At 44.6% G+C, this 24,197-nt stretch overlaps 1 protein-coding gene across 1 annotated transcript in view; it reads right to left on the bottom strand.

Annotated features, from left to right (window-relative positions):
• The window catches only part of enox1 (ecto-NOX disulfide-thiol exchanger 1), a 355,196-nt gene that overhangs the window by 204,232 nt on the left and 126,767 nt on the right, over nt 1-24,197 (bottom strand). The window contains exons 6-7 of the mRNA XM_078559526.1: nt 14,826-15,038; nt 11,559-11,665 (exon numbers count right to left, since the gene is read on the bottom strand). Of these exons, the coding sequence (XP_078415652.1) occupies nt 11,559-11,665; nt 14,826-15,038 (320 nt within the window). The remainder of the gene's footprint in view (nt 1-11,558; nt 11,666-14,825; nt 15,039-24,197) is intronic.

The following is a 24,197-nucleotide window of genomic DNA, read 5'->3' as shown; positions in this document are numbered from 1 at the left end:
GTGCTGCATCAAAGCAACCTTGCAGTGATATTTTCAAGCATATTTTATTGGGTCAATTGGACTGCTCTGAAAGTTGAGGTCATTACCTTGGACTGAATCATCATCTAACTACTTGAAAGAGGCAGACTTCATCTTGGATCAAATAAACCAATTATAGTATCCAACAAACCCACAAGCTTCTGACTCAGATACTCTACTTTGGAGCCATGGCCCGCACCAGTTGAAAATTAACTTCAAACTGCACGAATTTCAATTAAAAATAACGGCACAGTGCAAGATAGTAAAATTAATCCTCAGCATTCGGACAAACTCTACTGCACCACGACTTCTAAAGAAGGGCAACTGCAACACTGGATAAGGTGGCGCGGTGGAAAACCATATTTGTTCAAGAGTCATCTGAAATCCCAGTTCAGGAACCAAAATAAGAATGGATAGCAGCCCATTCAACTAAATTGAGATTGGTCATGAGAAAGTTGAACATCTTCCCATCCCAGAACAGCTCTTTGACTACATGCCAGAGATCAGGGGATGGTAGTACAGTGGTAATGTTACTGGACTAGTAATCTAAAGGATTCCTTGTCTTCATCAATGTGCCTGTCATGGATGCATCTGTCCATGACAGTGTTGGTAGGAGTGACCACCTCATAGTCCTTGTGGAGACAAAGTCCCATCTCCACACTGACGATATCCTTCATCGTATTGTGCTACCACTGTGCTAAATGGGATATATTCAGAACAGATCTAGCAACTCAAAACTAGGCATCTATGAGACACTGTGAGTCACCAGTGCAGAATTAAATCCAACCACAATCTGTAACCTCATTCTACCATTACCATCAAACCAGGGAACCAACCCTGGTTCAATGAGGAGTCAGGAGCAGTACCAGGCATACCTAAAAATGAGGTCCCAATCTGGTAATGCTACAACAAATGACTACATGCATGTTAGATAGTGGAAGCAGCATGCTATAGACAGTGATCCCACAACCAATGGATCAGATCAAAGCTTTGCAGTCCTGCTACACCTAGTCATGAATGCTAGAGGACAATTTAACAATTAACCATAAGAGGAAGCTCCAAAAATATCTCCATCCTCAATGACGGGGGAGCCCAGCACATCAGTGCAAATGTAAGGCTGAACACTGTAACTATGTTCAGCCGGAAGTGCCGAGTGGATGACCCATTGTGGCCTCCTCTGGAAGTCCCCAGCATCACAGTTGCTAATCTTCATAAATTCGACTCACTCCACGTGATATCAAGAAATGGCTGAAAGCACTGGATACTGCAAAGGCTATGGGCCCTGACAATATTCTGGCAATAGTACTGAAGATTCATGCTCCAGAACTTGCCGCTTCCTTAGCCAGGCTGTTCCAGTACAGCTCCAACACTTGCATTTACCCGGCTATGTGGAAAATCGTCCTGTCCACAAAAAGCGACCCTCGCACCTCGTGAACGAATAAAAATGTCAACAGTTGCAGCTGAAGATTTTCTTGCTGAGTCAGGGCCAGGCCTGCTGTTCCTCCTGGTCCACAAGCAGTGGTATAAGAAGCGCTCAGCTGCTGGAAGTGGCAGCTCCTGCCTCCATTATGCAGGCCAGGATTCTTGAGGTGCTATTTTTAAATCCCTGCCAAAATGCCAGGCACAGAGCCCCATTTAAATACTAGAATGACAGACGCACCTCTTTAGGGGTGGCTCTGAGTCTGCCCAAGTCCATTGTGCTTAAAACATAATCATGGTGGGTTAGAATTGGATTTTGAAGATTTACCAATTTAACTCACCCTTCTTTCTGCTGTCATGGGGTGCAAGGGGAGGAAGGAGGTTAAATTTCCACAACCCCCTCCCCCTCTCGCCCTTGAGAAGAAATAGAGAGAGCACGATTCACAAATATGGATAAGGTGTGTTGTCATCCAGTGGGGCAAAGACATTGTGGAAGAGATTTTAGGAACCCAATTTGACATGTCACAGCTGCCCAGCACTGAGTTTCTGTGAGGAACTGGTTAAATCCTCAGTGTGATCCGCTCCTGAAATAATGAAGGGTGTCACATGGAACTAAAGCGAGGTGCGGGGCAATGTGAATCGCCGGAAGCCAAACGAGATGTCAAACAAGCACCAGGTGCTCAGAATCAGGAAAAGTAAATCCAGGGCAAAATACTGCGGATGCTGGAAACTGGAAATAAAAACAGGAAATGCTGGGAATGCATTGCAGGCCTGACGGCATTTGGGGAGAGGGAAAAGAGTTAATGTTTCAGATCAGAACGCCAGCCTGAAACAGAGGTCGGGATGTTCCGATCCCGCCGTGCCCAAACTCAATGGGTGTTTGGCTGCCTATCCAAATTTACTGTCCCACCTGCAATGGGTTCCACCCCAATCCCGGCCATAGGCTCTGGCCAGAATTTTCTGGCTCCGTTAGTGTTGAACGTCATGGAGGGCAGGGTGGGAATGGGTTGTTGGGGGGGTAGGGTGGGGGGGGGGGGGGGGGGGGGCGCGGGCAGGGGGGTGGGGGGGCGGGGACAATGTGGTGTGAAGGTCAAAAATCAGTTTTACGCTTTCATGAAACCAGTTTGCAGTCGTCTGCTCCGCCCATCAATGGCCACGTTTCCCGCCTCTACATGTCAGGAACGTCATTTTAATACATTTGCATCTCATTATAAGCCCTGTTTACCGGAATCATTCACTCAGGTCAAATTTACCCCCCACGTTGATGTGACTTCGGAACAGGGTGCTTCCCGGCTGCCTTTAAAAGCTGTGCACCTGGCGACCTGAACTTCGAGGGGAACTCCGAGGTGAGTGCACACAAGCTTGCTCAGCGCTCACGGGCATCACCCATAGGGCATCAAGGAAGGGGCACCACACATTCGCAAGGGGCACAGGCAGGTCACATTTTCCTGGCTGGCTTTCAGGGCAGTGCTGGTCAGACTGTGGGGGTGAGAGGGGTGAGGGGGCTGTGGGGGGCAAGGAAGCACAGACAGACAGAACGAAATACTCAAGCGCATGCTGGAGGGAGTGAGGGGTGCAGCCACACACTTGGAAAAGCCTGTGAAAAGCAAGCATTCTTCCACAGCTGAGACCGTTCAGCTGCAGCTCTATTGAGATGCCTGGAGTCGGGCCTCGGAAGTGTTTCTGCCCACTCAAGCAACGCAATAGCATGGAAGTGCCACCAAATACTCCAGAACCTTTCACCCCTCCGGTGCAGGCTGCAAATTAATGTGTGTTTTAGGGGGCAGCAAAGCTATTGGCCGACTGGGCAAGTCATAGAATCCCCTTGAGGAAGGTGGGCACGGCACAGTCACTGGTGGAGGCGCTCACAGCCCCTTGAATGTCTTTATTAACATTTGGACCAGTATCCCTCATGGTTCAAGCTAACAGTGCAGCCTTGCAGTGCGGGTTAGGAGAATGCCTGTGCCCGAGCTGAGAGCACAGCCTGCAGTCCAATGGGCAAAGCTGCTGCCCATCGGTCAAGTGGAGTGGGGCAGAGTTGGGTGGGGTTTCGGACAGCCAATGAGCACACTGGCCTATCCACATGGTGGCCAGCACTCTCCTGCATCCATGAAGAGGTCTTCAGACTTAACCAAGAGAGGTTCTTAGTACACCCATGCTAACCCATGCGATTCCCTCTTTGATCCTGCAGGAGGACAACATCAGGATCATGGAGCCTAGTGTTTTAGCGGTATGCCTCATGGTTTACAGAGAAGAAGAAGAAGAGAGCAGTGGGGACACCAGGCTCAGCAAAGGGAGGAGCACCTCCCTCAAGATGAAGGCGCGGCAAGGCCTGCTGCGCAGCTGAGGATCCACATCAAGCCGTCACTCGTAGGCGCCTCACTAGAGCCAGGGTCTATAGATGGCGCCTGTCATTCCTGCAGATGACTGAGAACCAGTGTCTCTGAAGTCTGCGCATGTCTCGGGAACTGGTCGGTTACTTCACCTGCTGCAGGATTTGGCGTCATGGGGCCAGGGAGGGAATCGACTGCCAGTGGCTGCGAAAGTGACCATGGTGGTCACTCAATTTCTATTGGCTCCTTCCAGTGCTCCACAGGTGACCTGTGCAGGATCCCACAAGCCTCCACACACAGGTATATCCAGGAGGTCATGGATGGCATCTTCGTGATGGCACACAACTTTGTGCATTTAGACCGGGATCAGGAAATCCAGGAAGCAGGAGCGCTGGGATTTGTGCAGATCTCTGGTTTTCCACAGGTGCAGGGTACCATCAACTGCACTCACGTATCATTTACTGAAGGAAACACTCAAGCGCATGCTGGGGCGAGTGAGGGAAGCCAGCCACACACTAGGAAAAGCTTGTCAAAAGTGAGCATTCTTCCACAGGTTAAATATCATTGGCAACAAGCGGTCAACTACATCATCCACAAGGGCTTCCACTCACTGAATGTTCAGCTGGTCTGCAGCCATCACAAGCGCATCCCACAGGTCTGCACATGATTCCCAAGGAGCATCAGCGACTCCTATATCCTTAGCAGGTCTCAGAACCCTGACATCTTCCAGGGTCCAGAAAGGCTGCAGGAATGGCTCCTCCGGGAGAAGGGCTACCCACAGAGGACGTGGCTGATGATGCCCGTGCAGAGCCCTCAGACTGCAGCAGAGCGACAGTATAATGAGGCTCATGCTGTGACCAGGACTTTGGTGGATAGACCGATAGACATTTTGAAAATGAGGGTCTGTTGCCTCGACAGGTCCTCGAGAGCACTGCAATACAGTCCACCGAGGGTGTCCCACATCATCGTCACTTGCTGTGTGCTCCACAACCTGGCACTGCAGCGAGAGGGGGACCTGGCTGAGGAGCAGATGGAAGAGCTGCACGACTCCTCTGATGAGGAGAACATCAAAGGGGATGATGGTGATGAGGTCCTTGAGGGCGAGGATGCTCGTGATGAGGCCATCGCACTGGCCAGATGAGGCAGGCATGCTCGAGAGGCCCTCATAGCTGCAAGATTCGTGAAGAATGATGACAAGATGCAGCGAGGACACTCCTAACATCCTCACCTTGCACCTGTGAAAGTTTGACTCCTGTGTGGCTGTTGGCAGTGCACATACCCTCAGTGCTCAAGCTCATTTCACGGAGATGCAGCAGAGGCCCTAACAGTCACTGGATTCCATGAGGATGATGACGACATGCAGTGAGGACACTCCATAGATCTTTAAGAGAGGAGAGTGCGAGTGAAGGACCCTGAGCCAGGCAGCCAGTAGAACCTAGAGGAGAGTGTGAGAAGAGAACCCTGGGTCAGGCAGTCAGCCACACCTAAAAGAAAGTGCGAGGAGGAGCTAAATTAAAAAACAGAACATCCAAGGTAATAATCTCGGGATTACTACCTGAACCGCGGGCAATCTGGCAAAGGGTAAATAAGGTCAAGGAGTTAAATACATGGCTCAAAGATTGGTGTGGGAGAATGAGTTTCAGTTCATGGGGCACTGGCACCAGTACTGGGGTAGAAGGGAGCTGTTCTAATGGGATGGGCTTCACTTGAACCATGCTGGGACCAATGCCGTGGTGAATCGAATAACTAGGGCTGTAGAGACAGCTTTAAACTAAATAGAGGGGGGGGAGAGTTCTGGAGAGGAGATACGTAGGCTTACAAAGCGTATGGCAGCATTGCAGGACAGCTACTTAGGTAATGATACCCAGAGTGTGGCAGGAAGGGACAGAGTGTACAAACATAAAAATACAGCAGCAAACACAGTCAAAGGGGGAAAAAATGGTAAAAAAGCAAAATTAATGGCTCATTACTTAAATGCACTTAGTATTTGGAACAAAATAAATGAACTAAAGGCACAAATTGAGGTTAATGGGTATGGGTATAGCCATTACAGAGGCATGGTTATAGCCATTACAGAGGCATGGTTACAAGGAGATCAAAGCTGGGAACTAAGTATTCAGGGTTAGGCTTTTCAAAGGGACAGGCAGGAAGGAAAGGGTGGTGGGGTAGCTTTGTTACAATGAGATGGAATAAATGCGATAGCAAGAAATTATCTTGAATCAGAAGGTGTAGAATCCATATGGGTGGAGGTAAGGAATAACAAGGGGAATAAGACACTGGTGGGAGAGGCCCCCTGTCAGTAGCTACACTGTAGGGCAGAGAATAAATCAGGAGATAATGAGGGCATGTAAAAAGACACTACATTAATCATGGGTGACTTTAATCTTCATGTAGATTGAGAAAATTAAACTGGCAGAGATATCCATCAGCAAGAATTCATAGAGTGTATTCAGGATGGTTTCCTAGAACAATATGTTATTAATCCAAACAGGGATCAGGCTATTATGGATCTAGTAAAGTATAATGAGACAGGTTTAATAAATGATCTCAAAGTAAAAGATTCCCTAAGAAACAGTGACCATAACATGGTAGAATTTAGCATTCAGTTTGAGAGTGTGAAACTTGGATCAGAAGCAACTGTGCTAAACTTACATAAGGGTAATTACAAAGAAATGAGGGCAGAGTTGGCTGGAGCGGACTGGGAAAGGAGTTTAGCAGAAAAGACAGTTGATGAACAATGACAAATGTTTAAGAAAATAGTTCATGACTCACAACAAAAATATATCCCAGTGAGGAAGAAAGATTCTGGGAAGGGGATAAACTAACCATGGTTAACCAAGGAAGTTAAGGATAGTATCAAATAGAAAGAAAAGACATACAATGTGGCAAAGATTAGTGGTAAACCAGAGGATTGGGAAAATTTTAAAAACCAACAAAAGATGACCAAAAAAATAATAAAGAGGGAGAAAATAAACTTTTAGGATAAACTAGCAAGTAATACAAAAATGGACAATAGGACCTTCTTTAAATATTTAAAAAGGAAGAGCGAGGCCAAAGTGAACATAGGCCCCTAAGAGAATGAGGCTGGGGAAATAATAATGGGGAACCAGGAAATGGTAGAGGAGTTGAATAAATACTTTGCATCAGCCTTCATGGTAGAAGATACTAATAGTGTTCCAAAAATATTAAATAATCAAGGGGCAAAAAGGGGGTGCGGGGGTGGGGGGGGGAGTAGGAAATAAATACAATAACTATCACTACAGAAAAAATACTAGGGAAGCTTATGAGGCTAAAGGCTGTTAAGTCCCCTGGACCTGATGGGTTGCATCCTAGGATATTAAGGAAGTAGCTACAGAGATAGTGGATGCACTGGTCGTAATCTTGCAAGAATTCTTAGGTTATGGAAAAGTCCCAGAGGATTGGAAAACTGCCAACACTTATTCAAAAAGGGAGAGAGACAAAAAACAGGTAACTATAGGCCAGTTAGCTTAACATCTGTCATTGGGAAAATGTTAGAGTCTATTATCAAGGATGTAATAGCAGAGCATTTAGAAATGTATAATATAATCAAGCAGAGTCAGCATGGCTTCATGAAGGGGAAATCATGCCTGACAAATTTATTAGAATTCTTTGAGGAGGTAACAAGCAGGGTAGATAAAGGGGAACCAGTAGATGTAATATATTTGAATTTACAAAAGGCGTTTGATAAGGTATCGCACATAAGGCTACTTAACAAGATAAGAGCCCAGGGTGTTGGGGGCAGTATATCAGCAAGGATAGAGGATTGGCTAACTAATAGAAGATAAAGAGTTGGGATAAGAGGGGCATTTTCAGGATGGCAACCTGTAGCTAGTGAAGTGCCACAGGGATCAGTGCTGGGGGCATAATTATTTACAATGCATGTTAATGACTTGGATGAGAAAAGTGAATGTACTATCGCCAAGTTTGTGGATGATACAAAAATAGGTGGGAAGGCTAGTGGTGAGGATGACACAAACAGTCTACAGAGGGTTTTCGACAGGTTAAGTGAGTGGACAAAAACTTGGCAGATGGAATATAATGTGGGAAAATGTGAGGTCATGCACTTTTGCAGGAAGAATAGAGGAGCTGAATAGTATTTAAATGGAGAAAGACTGCAGAAAGCTTCAGCAGAGGGATTTGGGGGTCTTCGTGCATGAATTACAAAAAGCTAACATACAAGTTCAGCAGATAACAGGGAAGACAAATGAAATGTTGGCCTTTATTTCAAAGGGAATGGAGTATAAAAATAGGGACCTCTTGCTAAAACTATACAAGGCATTAGTTAGATCACATCTGAAATACTGTGAATAGTTTTGGTCCCCTTATCTAAGGAAAGATGCACTGACACTGGAGTCAGTCCAGAGAAGGTTCACTAGGTTGATCCCGGGTATGAAGGGACTTTCTTATGCGGAGAGGTTGAGTAGGTCAAGGGTTATGGGAAAAGGCAGGAAAGTGGAGTTGAGGGTTACCATTCGTCATGATCTCACTGAATGGTAGAGCAGATGGGCCGAATGGCCTACTTCTGCTCCTACGTCTTACGGTCTTCACATTGCCTCTGTGAATATCTGATTCCTGTCTGGTTGAGAGAAGGTCGCTTATACTCCATGATCACAGTCATATCTTAGAGACGTAGCCCTAAAACTTTAAATGCACCTGATCCTTTGCCAGCCATCAGCATCTGTCACCTTCAGGAGCACAGCATCACCGGTCACAGATGCTGAAGAGATGGGGGGCCAGCCCCACCTCAAAGAGAGAACGGTGGAACTCTGTGCTGCCTGCCCACAACATTCTGGCAGCAATGACCAGCACCATCGAGGTGCAGGAATCATGTCCAGTGAGTGTGAAGCCAAATCATCACTTTGGGCTGAAGGTTACACGCTACACAGGGAAGAGGCCCTGGACTGAGACACCTGCCTTTATCTTATGCAGGAACCAAGGTTTCACATCTGAGTGACACAAACATCATAACAAAGAGCCATAGGCAAGGAGGCATTCTTGGGAGTTTATTTACAGTAGTGAACATTATGTACAAGTGATTAACACCCATGCCCAGGCTGTACAACTACATCTTTTTAACTTTCCTAACCCTGCCACTATGTCTTGGTGTTCCCCTGACATCCACAGCGGAGGTAGATGCAGCCTGCTGACTGCTACACCCTGTCTGTGATGACCTTGGCAGGCATCCTCTGGAGGGCCAAGACCTGGAGGGCCCTGGCCTGCTTTCGGGGTCCACCCTTTCGGGGTGGCAGTGGCACCCTTCTTGGCCTGTGAATCTGGAGCTGTGGAGGTCACAGGAGGAGGGGATTCGGATGGGCTGGACACTCCCAGAACCACCTGGGTGGATGGCCCCGGGGTGTGTACCTGCTGATCCTCCTCCCTATGAGTGCCTGAGTGCCCCTGGCTGACTCCTTGAGGAGAAGGGGAGTGAGATCGAGCTACCCCACACCCTTCTTGAGCTAACACTGTTGGAGGCCGACTGTGGCATCAGTGATGGAGTTCAGCCCATGCAGCAGTGCAGGACCAATGTCCTGGGCCAAGGTCTCCATGGGCCTTGTTGACCTCGGTGCGTTGGCATGCTGGCACTATCACCTGAGACTGAAGGCAGACGGACTCCTCCATCATGCCTTGCAATCTGAGGAGTGCAGCGGACATCCCTTCCTGATGTTCCTGAGCTTCCCTTTGCAGCTCCAGCAACTGAGGTATGACCAAGTCCAGAGGCTCCTCATCTGACTCAGACACAGCAACATTCTGGCCTCCGCATGCCAGAAGCCTGGGAAGTCCCTGCCGCTGCCTGCTGTGGATCAGACAGTGTGACTCCAAGGCTACTCTAGAACTAGGTCCCACCAAGGTGTGTGTCTCTGCGCTGGTGGAGGGTGTGGGTGAGTGCTGTGCTGGGACTTCAATGAGGGTGTCATCAGGTTCTTCTTCCGAGGTGTCTTCAGGGCCTGAGTCGAGGACTTGGCTCATGGACCCCCTCAGCTGCTTCCCAGATGTGCCTGTGAAAGCAAGGAGAGATAATTAGTGCAAGGCAGGGGACTGCAGAACAGGGGAACTGACTCACAGTATGGTTATCTGATGGATGGTGCGCTGCTGGATTCTCACTTGGTAGAGCACCGCTGACCTCACCATCGGCACAGGAATAGTCCAGATCCTCAGTGGCCAGCTGGATGGCTCTTTATCAAAGTCTGTGAGGACCTTGACTTCAGGCATTTCTCCACCGGTCTTCGGCCTCTCCCTCTTGTTGGGTGCCAGCTTGCCCTGCATGAATAGAGATGGAGAGAGTGTAAGCAGGATACCTGCCAGGCCAGATGAGAAGGATGCCTGGCATGTGTGGGTGGTGAGTGGTGCCATGGACGGGATGAGGACATGATCCACAGGGCAGATGAGGGTGTGTGTGAGAGAGTGAATGGTGATGTCCCTTGAACTGGCAATGAGTGAGATCCCTGTGGATATGTGATGGGCTTGTGAGTGTGTGAGTTGAGAGTGATGAGGAGAGTGATTTACCCTAGCAGAATGGAGGAAATCATTCATCCTCTTGTGGCACTGGGTGGCTGTCCTCTTTTGTAGGGTGATGGCGCTGACCACCACTGCCACCGCCTCCCATGCTGGATTGGTGACCTTCCTTGCTAGAACGGGCTTCGGATCCCTTCGCGAGTGCTAGCTCTGTGCAGGGGAGCCCTTTAAATATGGCACCCGGATTACTGAAGGCCTGAGGTGGCGGCGGGGAGGGTGAGTCAGAGGTGTGTTTCTCAGGAATGCATTATTAATGAGGCGAGAAGCCGCCATTGAGGCAGGTGAATAAAGGTTAGCCTCATTAGGTTCAGGACATGACCAGATGGACTTTTTTTAGATCCTGAATCCAAAGGGATTAGAAATGTTAGCCTTCGGAGAAGAGTATATGGCCAAGGACAACCTTGAAACCATAGAAAATAGGTCAGTAAAACTTATTGACTTAAAGTAAACAGAAAAAATTTCAATTCTTGCCATGAGAAACAAAGCAAAGTTAAATTGAAGAAAATGAAAGAACAGGAAGAGAGGCTAGATGGGAGGGACAATGAGGCACTTAAAGGAGTGTACTTTAAATGGTAAAGTTTTCACTTGTTTTATTTCATTGCTACAATGCTAAGAAAATCACCCTGAAAATTACAGTAGCTTGTGAGAATCCTAATACATCCTGGAGTTGTTGTCAGTCAGAGTGCTAAATGGATACTTGCTTATATATTAATTATTATCATTTGATTAAAAGAATTCAAATATTTTATAAAGGGGCTATGGCTGTACTTTAAAATATTTTTACCAAATCTATGATTAGGGGGCAAATACTAAAATAAAAACCTTCCTGCCTCTTCTCTCAGCAGATGCAGGGGTCCTACATTAAACACGTATTAGCCATAGTTTTTACTGGGCACAATGCAAACTGTCTATAGTTCAGCACCTGTTTGAAATAAACTTCATGATCAAAGTAATTTATTGGCTAGAATGCTGGCTGTTAAGGATGGTAGATAAACCTAAGATGTTTGATGCTTGTTGCTGTGGATGGATTCTTCAGAAACACTGGTACATTTAGTCACGGGAACCCCAGTAGCAATGCAGAACTTTACAGCATCAATATAGACTGCAAATGCTCATGGATTTAAGCAATGGTTGACAAAAAAAAGGTAATGAGTTGAATACTAAAAGAGCAAAATATATCATACTCAAAATGAGTTGAATATACTCTTGAAGCAAGTGACACTGATAGAATTGGAAGAAGATGAATTTACCAACCTCAGCTTGCTTTCGCCATATATCAATGTTCTTGCGTTGAGCTTTTGAGAAATGGTCCCAAACCTTTTGCTTCGAAGCAGCCTTGAAAACTGCAACAATCTGCTCAACTTTGGTGAACAAGGAAGTCAAACAAAACAACCAGTTTATGTTTTGATCAGGAATTAAGGAAACAAAGCAGAGACACACAGGGGCTAGCATTGTGCTGCTTTTAAAACATTATTAAAGGCACTATATCATCTTTGAGGCAAGAAAAATCAAATTTTAGCACTAGAATAGCATGGGTTGCCAACCCTCCAGGATTGGTCTGGAGTCTCCAGGAATTGAAGATCAATCTCCAGGACAACACTGTATGCAACCCTCAAAAAAAAAATCATTGGGATATTAAAAAAGGTTGTTTTCTTTTTATCATTTTCTTTGAACATTTCTCTTTGCCAGAGATAAAAATATTGAAAATGGGGAACAAAGGCTGTTTGGCTGACAGGCAAGCAGCATCCAATTGGAATAATGAGTCTTTTTGCTTTTCATTGGCATAGGAAGGCAGTGCGTCACAAGGATGGACATGTTGGCCAACGAAAGGCTGGAGAGTGGGGGCAGGTCATGTGATGGAGCCTCCAGGAATACATACATTCAATCACAGTTGGTACCCCTATAGGTATCGGAAATTATCAATGAAATGGTGCCTTTAATCCTGCCAACTAATGTCTCTGTTGTACTTACAGTATGCCAACTGCAGATGGGCTCTCCTCATGCCTCAATGTCTCCACCATTAACATTATTTACCCCTTTGTGTACTTATACAGACTTATGGAAAAAAATCTATGGATAGAGTCTGATAATTTATCATCAAAATCAAGTTATTATACTTTATATCTGTTTATGTCCCCAGTGGGTCAGTTTAGTTTGTATGCTTTGTATACAATACAATACAAATGTCTTCTTTGAGAAAGGAGAGGTGGGAGAGGTATGAAGACCAGTCTTTATATACTGCTACATGCAGAAAAAAATGGGAGGGGAACAATGGTCTTTCACTGAATGTACTGCAGCCCTCATAAAACTTTACTAATTCCACTATCTCCTCCCACCCCTGTTCCCCAACTGAGAGCTCCAGAGGGAGCATGTGGCCAGAAAGCCACTCTTCCATATACATCTAGATTCAATAGTTCTAGGTGGCAGTCTGGGAGGCCAGAAAGAATGCGATTGGCCTCACAATCCCTGTAGACTTGATCAGGTCTTCTTTGTTTGCTTCATGGACAGACACCAGTGCATTCCTCCCCAGGATGACAGCTGGTACAACTCTTACTGTTAGCCACAAGAAGGGGCATTTCCCCCGCTATGTCAACCTACAGCCCCCTCTGCCCCGACAACCAATGCTGGGGTGAAAGGCTTAACACAGCCCATACTAAATAATATGTGGGATATATCAACCCATGAGAGCCTGGGAAGTAGTCAGCAATGCGGGCCTCCTTTTCCTGGGGTCCCTCGAGATGCACATGCCTTCCCCAAACACATACATACCATGTCCCAGAGAACACAGGAGTGAGAAGTAAATGGCCATCAAGGGCCTGCCTCTGAACCTGGCCCAGGTTATTGAGTTAATTCACCACCACCAGTCATTCTGGGCAGCCTACCTATTCTCCCCAGCCAGGTAACCATAGGCTAGAACCAAAAAAAACATGCGATGTCCCTTAAGCACATGCTAGTTGCAACCCATGCATAATCACATGCTAGGAAAACTCAGCCAACAGTTCACCCAATGTATTCTTTCACAAGCACAATATAAACTTCAAAAAAAAAACCTCACACAATACGAAGGGGCATGTAACATTCCGAAAATAGATTAGAATACTTTCTACTTATTAAATTAGTCTTCAAATTTAATTTTTCAGCTGTTCATAGTTGCGTAGGATTTTACAGCACTCTTTCTGGCCCAAAACATCCAGGTTGGTATTTATGCTCCAGGTGAGCCTCCTCCCACACCTCTCTTTATCTCACCCTAAAAGTGTATCCTTCTATTTCCTTTCTCCCTCACGTGTTTATTTAGCATCCCCTCAAATACATACATAACATTCACCCCAACACTCCACGTGGTAGTGATCTCCACATTCTCGCCACTCTCTGGTTATGGAAACTTCTCCTCAATTCCCTACTGGATTTATTAGTGACTCCCTTTTACATTTATGGTCCCCAGTTTTCACCTCAGCCATCATCTTGCAAAATATCTACAACTGGAAAGGCATATTTGTCAAGGTAATTTTCTTCACTACATGAGAGTTGAGCCATTAGTGAGTTGTAATTTCTTTTGTTTACATCACTTGTATTTAGATTAAGCTCCTCATGAATGGAATTTGATTAATTAGAATAAAAACAAGAAAGAATTCCACCCGGATAAGTAATCAGAATTCCCTTAAGATGCATCAAAGAATTTTTTGCATTAAAGATCCAAGATGATTTAATGAATCAAGCTGGGGACGGCGAGATAACTCTGGTCATTAGTTCCCAATTTTTCAAGAGTATTTCCATCAAATTCAACTGAAGTCATTTGCTTGTTATGTATCATTTTAAATCTTCACATTCTGAATGCAGTTACTGTCCATTAGTTATTGTCCCAGATGGGGAAAAACACAATTTAGACTTCACCAAAAATGTATGGAGCCAACCCTTTAGACCAGCTGCTCTTTATATCTATTAACCTGATAGCTGTGACCTTCACCGGCATTCCACCAATGTCTATTTAAGGAAAAAAATTAACCTGTTTTATTTTGGAATAATTTGCTAACACTTCCATTGTCTTGTTATCTGGGTGTGGCGGGATGCACGTTCTCATTTCAGGCGAACAATGTGGTTTGGGAAGGATGTTTAGTGCCTGCTTGAGTTTCCAATAGGTGTTCACAACGTTAGCAATCCAGTTGGCTGTTGTCTGTTCCAGTTCTACAGATTTTGTTCATTACCCTGTAGGAAAGTTACCATCTAGCAATTAATACCATCCAATTAAACATGTTATTATAAATGATGCTGCTGAGCCTATTTGTTTGGATGTGAAAGTCTCTAGTTGAAGATCAGTGGAAAGATAGCTGTAGCTGTGTGGATTATATAGTCAGTGTTTGTAATTCCTACAAAATGCCTTCTGACTCCAAGAGATGAAGCGAAAGATATCCTACCTGAAAATCTAGTCCTGTAAGATGGGCCCATGTTCTAGAACTTGCAGCACGAGTACTTACCCTGGGGCTTTAACAGAATTGAGAAGGCTAATATGCAAATCTCACTTACATCCAGTCAGGATCCGTGCTAAAGCATTTTTGAATTGTTCCTTGGCGTCTTCCATTTCTTGCTCATGTGCTGCCTTTTCACTCATCAGCCTCCGACTGTGGCTGTTGGCCGACTGGATCATGGAATAAAAATTGTTCGCTGAGCGCCGGGTCACTTCTCCACGTTCAAACCAGGCCAGCAGCACCGAGATGGCTTCTGGGAACTTGCTTTCGTCTGCAAGGGAACAAATACACTTCAGCTGCAAACAAGGACCTGCTTGATCCAACTTCAGCGCTACTGTAAACAAAGAGGTGTGGAGACCTTGGGGAATTCACCGCGAGGGACTGGCTCCTTGGGAGGGTGGTGGAAATGGAGACAATTATTGATGTCAGAAGGAAATGGGATGGGTGCCTAAGGGAGACAAACTTGTCGGGCTACTGCGATAGAGCAGGAGGAATGGGGCTAACTGGTTTGTGCTGCAGTGAGATTTAGGGGAGACGGTGGCATAGTGGTAATATCACTGGAATAGTAATCCTGAGACCCAGGCTAATGCTCACAGGTTCAACTTTAATTAATAAATCTGGAATTGAAAGCTAGTCTCAGTGATAGTGACCATGAAACAATTGTTGTAAAAACCCATCTGGTTCACTAATGCCCTTTAGGGAAGGAAATCTGCCATCCTTACCTGGTCTGGCCTACATGTGACTCCTGATCCACAGTAATGTGGTTGGCTCTTGACTACCCTCTGAAATGGCCAATCAAGCCTCTCAGTTGAAGGTCAATTAGAGATGGGTGTCAAATGCTGGTCTTGCCTGTGACACCCACATCCCATGAAAGAATTAAAACAAAAACATGACTCTGATAGGCTGAATGGCCTCCTTCTGTGCCATGTGACATTATGACTATGAAAGGAGAAGCATGCTGATTTATTTTAAAATACAATGTTCCACTGTTTAAATAGTCTGAATAGTGTAAAATAATCTTAGCTTTCAACACCAGTGAATCCTCTAGCAATCCACCATTGGGCATTTTTCTGGTTCCCACACGTCATTTGGACCAATCACAAATAAAATTCACTCCACATGAGCTTGTTAATGGAACACCAGCACACACATTGGTGAACACAAGCATATGAGAAAGCATGGAACAAGTAAATGACACCCAGTCTGCAAGTCTGCTCTTGTGGACTCTGGCCTACATGCTTTATTCTCTCTATAATAAAGGTTTTCCATGGTCTCCCCATGTCTCTGAAAGGAACAGGACTCCAGATTAACTGTCCAACCTTATAAACGATGTGATTCATCCTCAGCAGTTATTTCCCTTGGCAACGCTTTCCTGAGGACCCCTTGGTTAAGTAGCCCAGCATGTTCCAGGGAACATTCAATTATCTCTCACTGTGTTTATCTTCATAACTGTTAATTTGGTTTATGAACAGATTTGCACCCAGATGTTCACTGAAGCAGCAATAATTACTTTTTGCAGGGAGTTTATTCCACATTCCTGCAGCTTGTGGGGAAGGCGGGAGCTAATCTCAAGAGATAGGATCATAGAACATTTACTGCACAGAAAGAGGCCACTTGGCCCATTGTGTCTGTGCTGGCTGAAAAACAGGCCACCCAGCCTAATCCCACTTTCCTGCATTTGGTTCATAGCCCTGCAGGTTACGGCACTTGAGGTGCACATCCAGGCACCTTTTAAATGAGTTGAGGGGTTCTGCCTCTACTGCCCTGTCAGGCAGTGAGTTCCAGACCCTACCACCCTCTGGGTGAAAAGACTTTTTCCTCATCTCCCCTCTAATCTTTCTACCAATCACTTTAAATCTATGCCCCCTAGTCACTGACCTCTCTGCGAAAGTAACTAGTCCCTTCCCACCCACTCTATCCAGGCCCCTCACAATTTTGTACATCACAATCAAATCTCCCCTCAGCCTCCTCTGTTCCACGGAGAACAATCCCAGCCTATCCCATCTTTCCTCATAGCTGCAATTTTCCAGTCCCAGCAACATCCTTGTAAATCTCCTCTGTAGCCTCTCTAGTGCAATTACATCCTTTCTGTAATGAGGTGACCAGAGCTGTACACAGTACTCAAGTTGTGGCCTAGCTAATGTTTTATATAGTTCCAGTATATCCTCCCTGCTCTTATATTTTATTCCTTGGCTCTTAAATGAAAGGATTCCATATGTCTTTTTAATCACCTTATCAACCTGTCCTGTGACTTTCTTGTGGATTCGTTTCAAACGTGTGTCCCCACCAGTTCCACACTCACAGTTTATCTATGGCATGTTCTAATCTCCAGAGAATCTCCCTGATATCAACCTGGTGATCTTGGAGTCACTGAAAAATCTTGTGGAAGAGGTTGTTGCGTATTTATTATATTATTTTATGAATTATGTGGAGAGCCACAGTCCTCTGCAGAACTCCACTCAGCAATGTCCAGCTCCCAACCTGAGCACATTCTGTATTGTATTGAAAGTTGCATTGTGCATTTTGTCCACTTGAGGCTACCACACACAGATGCACTAGCAGAAAGAGTCTGCTAGGAAGAGAAAAGAATAGAGAATAAAGGATCCATGTTTAATAGTGGGTGCAGTTCTAATTCTAAATGTCTCTGGCTGAATATATACGTTTCTGTCCCAGAACTTTACTCATTCCGTTTATTATGGCTGCTTTTAGTTGTCACTTTAGAAATTCCATGTTGTTTAGCATCATCTTAGCGAGTAGAAGGATTTTTGGCACTGATTCCGTTTCCACCCCTTTCTGGCACCACTGATAAATTACTATGGAAGAGGGTTGCTTTCTCTGCTCATGGCCACCTCCATCATGATGTGGCTGTTGGAGACAGGATGCTCATTTCCCCAAAAGCCTCACCAGTCTTGCCTTTTTGTACTGCCAGTAGCAGTCATGCCTGCATGAAACAGCCATCCTTGCCATCCAAGGGCCATTAGGTGTTGTAGCCAAATGCTAAATTGATCAGAGCTTTTGAGTTTGTCAATATGTTACATGGGGCCATTGCAAGTTGAAAAGGGACTGTAAGACTACACATTCACGCAATCCCTCCCCCACCACCATCACCCTGATGAAGCAACAAGAAGCTGCTCTAAAATTCCACTGGCTCCGCAGGACAAGTATTGATGCTTTTACTATTCAAGAAACCTCAGGGTTTTGGATGGGGTCAAGGCAAGGGCAAACAGACTGATGCCAGTTCAACCTGTTACCTTCCCACCTCTACAATTCCACAGTGGGATTCCAGAAAAAAAAATCTTTCTACTCTGAAGCCTATTTTAATTCGATTCATACTTAAGACGGTACTTCCATAAATCTTAATCTATTTTACAAACCGTGTACATGAAGCCTTACTGAATGCTCTCTGTAGATTTGACCCCCTCTACTGCTCTTGATATCAAATGTAGTTACCTCCTGAAGCTGGTATTGGTCTGTGTTCCTTCGGTGAACATTGAAATAAACTTTTGGTGAACATTGAAATAAACTCCATCTTGTACATTGGCCCAACTTTTTCCTCATGATGAACATTAGGCTGTGTGAACAATAATCCCCATTTCCATGCTAAACTCTTTTAAAAGAAAAATTACAACAATATTTGCCATCCTTCGGTCCTTGGGAACAGTATCCGTATTTATTCAGTTTCTCAAATTAAATCTATTCTTTCTCATTTGCTGAGGGCTTATTGTTAATATCCAATAAATAGGTTAGGGCAAATTTTGTAAGCATTCAGTTAACTAAATTATTACGCTTCCAACCATATATTGGCTCCATCCCTAAGGCTGTTTACTTCTAACCTGCTGACTATTTCCAGCATTTTCTGTTATTCTAATGCTGTAACATTACCCGACTCCCACCATGCTTCATCTTAACTGTTGCTGAAACACTCGTCCATGCCCTCGTAACCACCAGACTTGACTTTGCCGGCTGGCCTCCCATCTTCCACCCTACATCAACGTTAAGTGATCCAAAACCCTGCTGCCCATGTCTTACCTCTCACCAAGTCACATTCATCCCTCACCCCCATGCTTGCTGCCTTATCCTAGCTCCTGGTCCAACAACATCTCAATTTTAATATCCTTATGCTTTTTTTCCAATCCTTCTCTGGCCTCACCCCTCCCTATCTCTGTTACCTCCACCAGCCCCACAACCTTCCAAGATATCTGTGCTTCTCCAATTCTGATTTACTGTGCATCCCTGATCTTAATTGCTCCATCATTGATGGCTGGCCTTCAGCTGTCTAGGTGCTATGCTCTGGAATTTCGTCACTAAACCCCTCTACGTCTCTCTCCTTAAAATCTACCCCACTGATTGAGCGTTTGGCGACTTGTCCTAATATCTCCGTCCGTGGTACATTCTGAAATAGGCACGTTCATGGCAGGCTGGGGGCGGATTGCATTTTTGTGTTTTGGAAATTTAACCAGCACAAATTTCCTGCCTATTGTGTGGGAGGCGGCGGGGAAGGTTTAAAGACCCCAGGAAATATTGCAATGTACGTGAGCATTTTGATGAGGCAAAGTGGGTATTTTTAAGGTAACTGGCTGGGCAGAAAACCCACAGGATCAGGCAGAATGCTGGCTTCACACACCACTCGATATAACCAAATAAATGACTTCAGAAGTGGTTGAAATTGGGCAGAGTATAAAACCAGCATTGTACTCAATCCTACCCATCTTCCAATGAGTGGATCAGCTTCAAATTGCCCCAAAGGATCTAAGATAAAGTTGCTTACATCCAGATACTTCAATTTGTGATTGTTGTCATTTATTTTCCACAGGCGTTTTTTTTTTGTGATTTCATCAGTTAAATCTAGAAATAACTTGCTTTAAAGACTGAAAAAAACCTGCTTGTAGTATTTTTTTTAGCTTGGCCAGAAAGTTTGCGACAGCTACATCAAAAAGTGAGATCATACACTTGGACCTAAAAAGAGATACAACAGAGTGGCTTCCTTAATGGTGAAAATCCAGGAACAGTGGAGGTCCCACATACACAGATCATTAAATGTCATGAACAGGTACATAAAATAATCATAATGGCTAATGGATGCCAATCTTTATACCAGAAGTGTAGAATACAAGGGGTTAGAAGTCATTCTTTAGCTGTACGAAGTCATGGTTAGACCACATCTGGAGTACTGTGAGCAGTTCTGCACCCCACATCTTAGCAAGGTCTATTGGCCTTAGAGCGAGGGCAATGTAGAGGTACCAGAATGATAATTGAACCCCAAGGCTTAAGTCACAAGGAGAGGTTACACAAACTCGCATTGTATTCCCTGGAATTTAGAAGGTTAAGGGTCAATTTAACTGAAGTGTTCAAGATATTAAGAGGAACAGACAGGATGGACAGAGAGAAGCTATTTTGTTGGCTGAGGAGTCTAGGATTGGCAACATTTTATAAAAAAACTAGAGTCAAGTCTCTCAGGAGTAAAATTGGAAAACACTTCAACACACAAAGGGTGGTCGAGGTTTGGCACTCTTGAGACAATCCCTTTGGGGGGAACTGTAAGCCAAAATAACAGAAAATTACCAAGTGGCCCCCAACAAAAGAAGGAATTATCAACCAGATTTCGCATTTTGAAACTTTTACTTTAACACAAATCCAAACCAATGCAAATTACACTTGAATTAACAGGCAAACAATCCTTCAAATAAAAAGGTTAATTTCACTTTAAATAGTCAATGCCACGAAGATACGTCTTACGTAACCATAAGCAGCCGTATCACTCCCTGCAGACATGTGGCACTATGTAGCTACCTTGTTCCACAATATGCTGGTGTTTAGTCATGCAGAGTTGGTTAGGAATCTATCCAAATACAGCTTTCACCGTCAACTTTCACGGATACGATTATCATCAGCAAGGAATACTTCTACGCTTCCTCTCTCCCTTGGGTTATGACAGTCTTGATGGTATAACTTTCTAGAGTTCCTTTCCAACTGACCAACCACCATTCACGGTTTGGCCACTTCTGGGAAAGCACCAAGCACTTTAACATCTCTGAGCTATTCACACAGTTATCCAGGTTTTAGACCTTTTTAGCCAGCTCGCACAGTACATCCAAGAGTCCCTTTCTCCTTTTCTGTCAAGTAGAAAAAACTGACCTCTTCCTGCATGATTTGCTTCTTCTCCTTACAAGAATTATCTGTGTTCCTCCTTCTGATGCTGCCTGCTTTCTCTTTGTGTCTGCATCTGGGCCTTCACCCTCCAGCTCCTCTGCTTGTAGCTTTCCCATGTGTCTGCAGCTCTTCTTTGTCTTGCAACTCTCTTTTGTATCTGGCCACATGGCTTCTTTCTTATCTTCCTTCCTGTTGGTAGCTTCCATGTCAAAGGTCACCAGGTCACATGGAGCAGTATTTCTTATTATCCAGGAAAATTACAATGGATCCCTTTACAATTGATGCAAACTCTTAAAAGTCCTTTTCAAGCAGCCTTGAAAACAATTACAGATTCCACACACATTTTAAAGAAATGACCGATTTTCTTTACTGCTTCTGGGTCAAAGGTCATCACACTGTTTTTGCAAACAACAACGGATGCTAGATAATAGTACATTTTAAATCTGAGATTGATAGACTTTTGTTATCCAGGTGCATAAAGGGGTATGGGGCAAAGACGTGTACATGGAGTTACATCACAGATCAGCCATTTCATGACGGTAGAGGCTCCAGGGGCTAAGTTATTCCTGTTTTTATGTCACAGCAAGAGCCACAAAGTCTACCCTGGTGCGATGTTCTGGCTAATTTGTGCAATCCACAACACTCCATCTTGTAGAAATTATCATTCAGAAATTCAGCATGTAAATTTCCAGGTTTGCTACATTAGAAAATATCGAGATCAGCAACGTGTAATGCAGAAGAAAAGATCATACAGGTTAACTTAGAGAGATAATTGATGTTTCTACACAGCATGATTGTATGCTTAATTCATAAAACTTGATGTATATATATTATAAATGAAATGATGTGAAGCATTGTTAACTATCACCTAAGAGATTATTCATTTATCCTGCAGTCTTCACTTGATTTGACTGTGGAGGTGCAGATTGCTGAAGATGATCATCATTCACACCATGGACAGTGCCTCCCGTAATATTCAAAGGCTCCAGTTCACTGGTATTTTTTGCTCCACTGGGACCTAATATAAAAGTGCATTCGTGAAAAAGATTATCCGAAAGAAACAAACCCCTTACAGTGGATGGCCATTGCTCAATACTACGCAACACAGAAAAAGCATTGAGAGCTCAACTGCTTGCTTTGAACCAGCAGGGTTGCAGATTTGTTAAACAACGAGAGCTAGAATACCTTGAGTACAGCAAGAGGGTCAGGCTGTGATCCCCAAACTTGTCCTTTTATCCCCTTTCCCTTTACTCTTTGCAAAATGGGCTTGGGTTTAAAACTGGAGTTGAAGTGCAGCGGAGACACAAAGTTGAGAGCCAGTGTGATTCTAGCACCTCCTTCCGCTACTTTGCCCGGGCTACATGAGCCAGGTTACCTTACCCACAGCCAGGCCACAAATGCTTCTTGGGGGTTTCTCAGGCTTGGGGGAATTCCACGCTGTCCAAACTGTCATCCTGGGCCCCTAGCAGCTGGATGCCCACTTTAGTTCCCCTCACCTGTAATCCAGGCACAAACATAGGCCTCAAGCCAGTCCCTCCAGCTTTGCTCCTGCTTGCCCAAGCTTCAGCCCACTGTCTGTGGCCTCTGGGTATGCCCCCGTAAGCCTGCCAAGGACATTGTTCCCTCCACCAAAGGGGCTGAACAATTCCTCTGCCCAACGCACTCCCCTGCCATCGCCATCTGCTGGCAGGGACTCGGATGACAGCTGCCATGGCAACCATGGGGCCCAGTGCAAGTTGGGAAGACAGCATGACCTTGTCGTTACACTCCCTTTTCATTCCCGCTCCTTAATCCATTTTGGAACTGTAAGAGTTCGTGGATAAACACTAAGCACGGACAATCTGCCAACACTTTCGACTAATGTTGTTCCACTTTTTTATTCAAGTCCACTTTTTTTGCTAAAATTCGTGAGAAGAGGAAAATACAACCCAGGATTACTGTAAGGTGCCCAGACCTGGGCATATTCACAGTAATTTGGCATGTGCATGAGTGATATAATCTTTAATTTTATTGCCTGGCCAAATACACATTGAAGTGCTTTAAAAGGACTTTTAAAAAGCAAACAAAGACACTGACTTAAAATGGCTGCCACAAGTCATCTGACATCTGGCATTACAATTACATTTTACTGGATGGTTCCAATGTGAAATACAATTAAGGCATGCCCTGACATCCTCCTAGGGTATTTCACACCTGCTGGTAGCAAGAACTACTTCAAAAGATTTACTGAAACTGTGCTGGACCTCACATTTGTATTTCTACAGGGTTACCTCCCAAGCGGAGAGAGAAAAGTCTATGTGGACAATAGCTATATGGAAGGTTTTTTTCCTATCTTATCAATTGGATGATGGATCATTCAGAAGTTAATGGCTAGAGCATTACAGAATCTAATCACCTAGGCCATGGAGCAATAGCCACAGTCTGTCCAGACTTGAGCTAATCAATTACTTTCTGAAATCATTATGGGGAGAGAGCTCATGTGCCTGGAGTAACCATTTTTTAATGTTCTTATTGCAACACGCAAACTGCTAAGCAGAAGTTCAAAAGAAGGCTGTCAATGGAGCAGTAATGATTTCTACCCCATCTCTCCCAAGTTCAAGACCCTGCCTCTATTACTGTTTGAAATCCAGCACAGAGATAGAGAATTTCCATCAAAAGGAACACCAGGTGCAAAAATCATGAACTTTTGCAAAAGGCTGATTACATTTGTAAAAGAGAGACTGTCCCCAGGGATTGCAGTATACCTGGGTTTCAACTCCACTGAAATTTGAAGACCACTGTGGAAAAATTCTGCATCAGCCATGGATGCCAGCGAAGGACTCATAATAAGTGAACTCTCTATTTTTTACCTTTTAGCACTGAGTTTTTAATTCAGCAGAAAAATAACTTCCTACTGTATAACTTGTAACTTTACATGCGTGTGTGTGTGTGTGTGTGCGTGTGTGTGTGTGTGTTGCAAAGGTCGGTGCATGCGTTTTACCTTTTTAAATATCCTTATACCTTTAGCTGTGTGGGTTTATAGCTCAATAAAAACTAACCAGTTTGTGTTCTAAACTCAAGAACGTCTGCCAGACTGGTTTCTTTGCAATCAACACGTAAATGGTTAAGCACAGACATTGTGTAAATACCTTCATCTCTAAATTCACAAAAAAAATTCTGTTACAGTCAAGCCTGGAGTGGTAAGATAGGGGAGTCATTTTTTACCCCTCCACATGTGATTATAACAAACTTCCCAAGACACCCTGCGCTTATGAGAACCCCGCTCACCTAAAATTGCTCT

Source organism: Cetorhinus maximus, chromosome 16, assembly GCF_964194155.1.
Source record: "Cetorhinus maximus chromosome 16, sCetMax3.hap1.1, whole genome shotgun sequence".
In the NCBI taxonomy this organism is placed as follows: Eukaryota; Metazoa; Chordata; class Chondrichthyes; order Lamniformes; family Cetorhinidae; genus Cetorhinus; species Cetorhinus maximus.
The sequence above is the reverse complement of the archived record's forward strand: the minus strand, read 5'-3'. Positions and strand labels throughout refer to the sequence as shown.